This window comes from Sesamum indicum, linkage group LG15, assembly GCF_000512975.1.
Source record: "Sesamum indicum cultivar Zhongzhi No. 13 linkage group LG15, S_indicum_v1.0, whole genome shotgun sequence".
NCBI classification, from domain to species: domain Eukaryota; kingdom Viridiplantae; phylum Streptophyta; class Magnoliopsida; order Lamiales; family Pedaliaceae; genus Sesamum; species Sesamum indicum.
The window spans coordinates 1,988,961-1,995,976 of record NC_026159.1 but is presented as its reverse complement, the minus strand read 5'-3'; the positions used below and the strand labels follow the sequence as shown (position 1 = coordinate 1,995,976).

The 7,016-nt window shown below is 37.7% G+C and overlaps 1 protein-coding gene across 1 annotated transcript; it reads right to left on the bottom strand.

Moving 5' to 3' along the window:
• LOC105177481 (short-chain dehydrogenase reductase 2a) lies at window positions 2,397-4,895 on the bottom strand. The gene is made up of 3 exons (XM_011100660.2): window positions 4,359-4,895; window positions 4,044-4,166; window positions 2,397-3,234 (listed from the first exon to the last, which is right to left on the bottom strand). Exons 1-3 carry the CDS (start codon window positions 4,382-4,384, stop codon window positions 2,433-2,435), a joined length of 951 nt encoding a protein of 316 aa, XP_011098962.1. The 5' UTR covers window positions 4,385-4,895; the 3' UTR covers window positions 2,397-2,432.

Below are 7,016 nucleotides of genomic sequence, written 5' to 3'. Positions count from 1 at the left end.
TTTTTCATATCTCAATATCAATCACATTTTCATAAACCATTGACTGTGTTTCCAACTAGGTAAGCATCATCTTTTATTTCAACTCACGATCATCATTCTTTTCTTTATAATAATCACTTCCTCAACAACAACTCCCAGTTTGATTTCATCAACAATCAATTATATGATTATCACATAATCATATCCCGCATATCTCTACATTACCATTACATATCACATCGTAACAATTTCACCAATAAGATGGTAATCTAACAAATAATTCACAACTAATTATATAAACAATCAATATACGAAAGCCACGTATAATAATGTAAAGCCAAGTCCACGATCGCATCCAAGAAACCAATATATATAATATATACAATACTACACACACACACATATATATATTTAAATCCAATTAGCTATACTTACCGTAAATCCCCAAAATACTTCTGTTTTACGAGGGACTGCTCAATCCTCTATCTTGTCGTCACGTCCTCTGTTTTTCCGAAATGTGTGTGTGCATCGCTGTGTGTGTATGAATGTGTGTGTGTGAGTTTGTATTATGTGTGTGTGTGCATATTAATATGGAAGAGAGGCCCACCGCCTCATTCATTCTACACTCTCTCTCTCTCCCCTCAATTCTACTATATATTATTTATATATATAATATTATTATTTTATATATTTAATTAAACTTTTCTCAAAATACCCATTACGTCCTTTCTAATTTTCTAATTAATATAATTTGCTTTCAAATATTATTACGAACTCCAATTTAATCCGTTCAAGTTTTATTATATCCCAAATTCAATCTATAATTTTATTTACTAATTACATCTAAATTTCTAATAATTACCAATTAGTCTCCCAACTACATACAAAATTCTACGGACGTCACAGGGCATATTGTGAAACCAAGCCAAAAGGCAAGAAGACATATCGGGCATGCCGTGTGAGATAATGGCAAGATGTCGGCATACCAATTGTGCCTCGGACTTAGGATGCGGTCCTACTCGGGCGAGGCATGGAAGGCGGTCATGACGAGGGTGAGCGCCTAGGATGTACCGAGTGAGTGTTGGGCATGAGATGGGCGTTGCGGGCGCATGCATAGCGCCGTAATGTCGAGGCGGAGCGAGGATGCTCCTTGCCATTGAGCAATGCGTCGGCAGGTTTCGAGATTGTGTGCGAGACGCTAAGGCATGAGTGCCGAGAGCCTCAGCGAGTATGGGCATTCTAGATAGGCGAGCGCAAGGGTACGCGGTGCAGCGCAGGGAGGCGTTCAGATATCGCGCTAGCGAGTTTCAGTGTCGAGGAAACACGACGGACTGTCGCTATACTCTGATATGTGCGAAGGCTGGTCGAAGGTTAAGCGTAACCTTAGGCGCCGCCACAGGCGAAAAATATATAAAAATTACATTCCGCTGCGAGAAAGAAAAGCACGCATGTGACACCCGACCAGGGCGGCATCCATATCACAGTATGCATCAGATATCTCGTGAGTGCTGATGCAAAAAATATCAACTACCTACACATATCAAAATTATATATATATATATATATATATATTGTAATACTGAAGATGTACATATACTGAAATTAATCAAATAATACATTAGGTAGGTAGGTGTGTAAATTAAGCAGTAATCAGCAATACACATGAGAGGTCTCTTTCCGGGATCCCAAACTACCATGTGGGTGGAAATGGAATGTTCCCTAGCCCCCTACCTCTTTCTGTTTCACGCCATCCATCATATTCTCATCATCATCATCATACGCCCCCGCTAATGGACTACCTTAATTGCCTTTTCCATTAATCCTTCACATACACACACACACATCTCTGTCTATATATATATGCATCCCTACCGATATATATATACCTACCATTTGTGTGTCGGGTTAGGTCAAGTCTCAAAATAACTCTTGAGAATGTTGCTTTGTATTTATGTGATCTCTAAATCATCAATGACTGAAGTGTATCTATTCAGAACAATTCTCACACTTTTGATCGATGGCGTATTAATTTTAAATTTATTCTACAACGGGAGATTTAGAACAAACCATACCATGACCTCACGTTAAATTATAACTTTAAATTTACATCCACCCATAATATCATTTTTGAAATATTTACCCATATCTATATATATGCATATATTTATATATATATATGTACTTCCAACACAAATTAATTAACACATGATGATATATATCCATAAGAAGAATTGAAAAAGAATTAATTAAACATGTATATAATTATACATGTGATCATGGCGATCAACGAATTAAGGTGCTATAACATATTATTCAAAAATACAAATCCAAACATAGCCTTCCATATATCCTTTAGCTAGTCGTACAATATTTAAAAATATATTTCGTAATCAATCTCAGTACCAATTAATTGAAAGAAATTAAAACTTAATTATATATAGATATATATATGTTCATGCATGGGTGGTAGGGAATTGAAGAGTTTTGAAGGCAGTAAAGCCTCCGTCCACAACAAGATTATGGCCTGTTACGTATTTAGCATCATCGGAAGCCAAATACAAGGCTGCCCTGGCCACATCCACTTCTTCACAAATCGCACCCTTTAGCTCCCCCAACCCCTTTATTATCCCAACAATCTGCTCCCTACTGCAGCCGCCCCCCATTATTCGAGCAAATTGGTCCACCACTAGTGGTGTGGGAATGGGTGATGGCGAGATGCAATTTATTCGAACCCCATGTTTGCACAACTCACTCGCCACCGACTTCACTATCCCAGGTATTGCAAATTTGGAGACCGTGTATGGATGCGGTCCAAGCCCACCCATAAGCCCGCTAATACTGGCGGTGCACAATATGGAGCCTGAGGCCGCCGGGATCATGGCCCGGGCCGCATGTTTGATACCCGCAATGGTGGCCCGGACATTTATCCGCATGACGCGGTCGAATTCATTGAGGTCAAGATCAATGATGCTGGGTGGAAAAGGAGAACCTGCGATTCCAGCGTTGTTGCACATAATGTCGAGCTTGCCGTGGCGGGCCAGGGTGAGGTTAACAGCTTCAGCGATCTGGGCCTCACTGCCAACATCACATGCCACAAAGTGGGCTAGAGGTCCCAATTGATGGGAGACTTGTGGACCCAAATGGGTATTGATATCGGCAATGACAACTCGAGCTCCATGTTGGATAAACTCTTGTGCTGTAGCCTTCCCAAGACCGCTTGCACCACCAGTTATGAGGGCAACCTTCCCTTCAAGACTGGATGGATGTCATGATGTCAGTAGTAACAATAATCATCATCATCATGTAATTAAACCTTGATCATTCCACCTACCTACTTAAATAAATTTCTTCCATATATAGGTGACGAGTATATATATATACATATGGATCATGCAGTACCATATATATAGTAAAGGTGGGTTAATAATTTGTTTGTTTGAAGAGAGAAATTAATTAATTAGGTAGGGTAGGGTGCATGGTATGATTGTAATTAAGTGATATTTGCCAAATCATTCAAACCCAATAATTAAATTGAATAATGATAATGGAAAAGTGATCAAGGCAAATGAAGGGAGGCCCGGCGTTGACCAAAAAATAAGCTTTTTATTTGAAAGAGGATGAGCAGGCAATTATTAATTAATTAAGAGGGAATCGTGGGAATTTTGTAGACAAGCCACCCTGCTAGGCCTCAAAATTAAAGCCTCAAAAGACGGCACAAAACAAGGGATCCCATCCAAACCATTTTCCCTAAAGCAATTATCTAATTACCAAATTAATTGCAAAGCACCTTAATTTTATTTTTTATTTTTGAAATTAACTCATCATCACCTACCTCAATCATATACTATGCAATCACATAAACATAAGAAAAAAAGATTGATGTAAATATATATATAGATGCATGGAAGTTAAAGTCGATCGACCTCCTCAGGATATATCATTGATCGATCTTGAGCTTTTCCTTTTCCTCTCCCTTTCCTTTTTCTCTTTCCATCATAAATTTATAAGTAATATTAGCTAATGAATTAAGCGGAATTGAAGAGATATATATATATATATAATACCGTCTGGCTGCTGCTGATGCTGTTGTAGCACTATTGTCCGTTGTTGCTGAAGAAAGTGGTCGACGTTGTCTAATTTGCGCCAACAGTAGTACCGCATTACTAGTCCTCCTTTTTGACTCTGATCTGCAAATGATGGATCATATATCTGATGAGTGAGTGCATGCAGATGCAGTAATCACACGCTCATCATCTAATTTTATTTCTACCCTTTTTAATTCCTTGTGTATACTATCATCATCATCATCATACTGAAACATATATATAAAAGCAAAGGCTAATTAAATAAATGGATATGTATGTGTATGATGTACGCACCTGCAGCTTCTGAGTAATCTTAACATTTCGCAGATGATTTCGGCAATACTTAGGTACTAGCTGGAAAATTAAAGAAGGTGCAGTTTGTCCACAGGGAAACCCAACAAGCAGAGGCACCACCTACGTACGATGTCTTACCACCTGAATATATATATATATATATATATATATATATTTCAGCGGACGTCGCTTCTACGAGATGATCTCTCTATTTGTAGACACACACACACACACACAGAGGACAGACAGACAGAGAGAGAGAGAGAGAGAGAAAGTATTGAGTATAGGAGTAGGTGTTGTTTGTAGTGTTTGAAAATAACAATAGGAGTAGGGCATGGGATGTGGGGAGGTTGGGGGGATATATATACATACATACCTATATATATGTGTGTGTGAGAATGGATGATGAAGAAGAAGAAGAAGAAATTGGGAGGTAGGTAGCGTAAGAGTTGAGAGTGAAATTGTATTGGATTGGAGTAAACGCGCATCTCCATGCAGCATGAGCAAGCTCCTTTCACGCCACACCCACAGGGCCATACCTACACCCTATTCCAGAATTTAATTATTATTATAATATAGTGTGTCCACTGTACTGTGCTATGCTGTCCCCACCTTATTTAATTAATAATAATGTCTCTCACTTTGCCCCTTAACTAATTATTTTCCTAATTATATCTGATGAAAACCAACAATACAATTCCCCACATTTTGTATCTTAGTTGTAAATATAGAACGATATTTTAGCTTCAAATAGAGATAATACATGAGCTGTAATAAGAACATATCTTACTCAACCAACATATAAGATCATTTCAGGATCATCAATCTCTTTTAAATTACAGATTTTGTGTCAACACAACTCTCCAGATTGCAGCAGGAGCATTGATCGGCATGAAAATTAGGTCGCACGACATTGTCATCGCGCTTCTTAAATCACTTGCCCAAAACGGCAGAGTTTTTCCAAGGCGAGCTTCCGAGGACCACGTGGGATGAATCACCATGATCAACTGGATTCAAAGGCTGCCGTTGATTCTACAAACAACAATGGCATAGAGAGCTTTAAGCAGCAGAAGAACAAATAGAGTAGGGGACCACTATTCAGCCTAATGTTAGTTTGATTTTTTTTCCCAAAGCTGATTTTTAGCATTGTCATTTTAGGGTTTAAGAGTATAAATACTAGTAAGCAACATCATTTTGGATTTTTAAGAATGAAATTTGATGGGCATGGCCCAAGAAGAGACACTAGGCCCAAGTTAGGTCCACAAGCTCAGCAGAGAGGCAATTCAGAATTATTGTACTTAGCCCAAAAAAAAACAGAAAGTCAACAACTGGGTACTACACTATTTTTTTTGACAACTTGATTACTTGGAGAAGAATATGTAGTTGCTAGATCAAGTGCTGAAGTGGAATTTAGAGCTATGGCTAATGGCATATGTGAGCTTTTATGTATACGTATAATCTTGAATGACCTTAGAATTAAGTGGTAAGGATCTATGAGGCTTTATTGTGACAACAAGTTAGCAATTAACATTGCTCACAACTCGATACAACATGATAGAACTAAACACATTGAAATTGCTCAACACCTTATAAAAGAATATCTAAAAAATGGATTCATCTGCACTCCATATGTTCCAACAAGGAAACAAATGGTGAATATTTTGACTAAGGGACTAGCAAATTTACAATTTGAAAAAATTATAAGCAAGCTGGGAATGATCAACATCTCCATACCTGCTAGCTTGAGGGGAGTGATCAAAATCAACAATATACTATAAGCTGTAAATAGGAAGGTATCTTACTGAATCAAGATAACATCTTACTTGAGTTAGGAGATATTTTAGGCTCATTAATCTTCTTTAGATTAGAAATTTTGATAGATGGAACTTCTAAACTAGAGGGTAAGGACCCGTATATATAACTGATGTATTAGTTGTGAAATGCAGGTGAGAACTTATCCAGTATATTTGGACTTATATATATATATATATATGTACATATATATTGCTTTAACTTAGGCTGCCGCTCACATTACTATTAATAAACTATGAGACGGGTTGTGTTGAGAAAGATATTTAGGGTGATGGCCCAATACAATCTCAGTACTCTAATCACAAATCTGAATTGGGCCTCAACATGATATATCATTGCACCACTTGGACTTACCACCCTAAACACTAACACTATAAACTCTCTTTTTGAACTCACGACTCGACACCCCAAAAAACATTAATTAATACACGTGCATGCATGCTGCTGCCGCCTGCCATGCACAAATATATGAGAAGCCCCTTAATTATAATGATCAAGGAATCTAGGTAACCACCACAAGGACTTGGAACAGAATCAGGTCAGCTTGTACCTACATACGTACTCAGAGGATGAACCTTATGATATTCCTCCTAATAACACCTACTCTAGCTTTTAGATTATCTAGGTTAATTAATACTGTAGTTAATTATTATTATGATGATGATGATGATGATGATGAATCACAATTAATTATGGTGCATGATATTAATAATTAAATACGCCCTAGTCCCTATAAATATAGCCCTCATCATCAACTACATCTCAACTATCAACAAAACCAGCTGCACTAAACCAAATTAATTAATTAAGCATGGAGAGTTTGGAGCAGTATCCTTTCAAGGTGGA

Bases quoted from the DNA above. Each gene is read 5' to 3' on its own strand.
- LOC105177481 (XM_011100660.2), bottom strand. From the start codon at position 4,384: ATGTTAAGATTACTCAGAAGCTGCAG. The intron at 4,167-4,358 runs GTGCGTACATCA...CATCATTTGCAG, and splicing joins AGATTACTCAGAAGCTGCAG to ATCAGAGTCAAAAAGGAGGA. The intron at 3,235-4,043 runs GTATTATATATA...ACATCCATCCAG, and splicing joins GCATCAGCAGCAGCCAGACG to TCTTGAAGGGAAGGTTGCCC.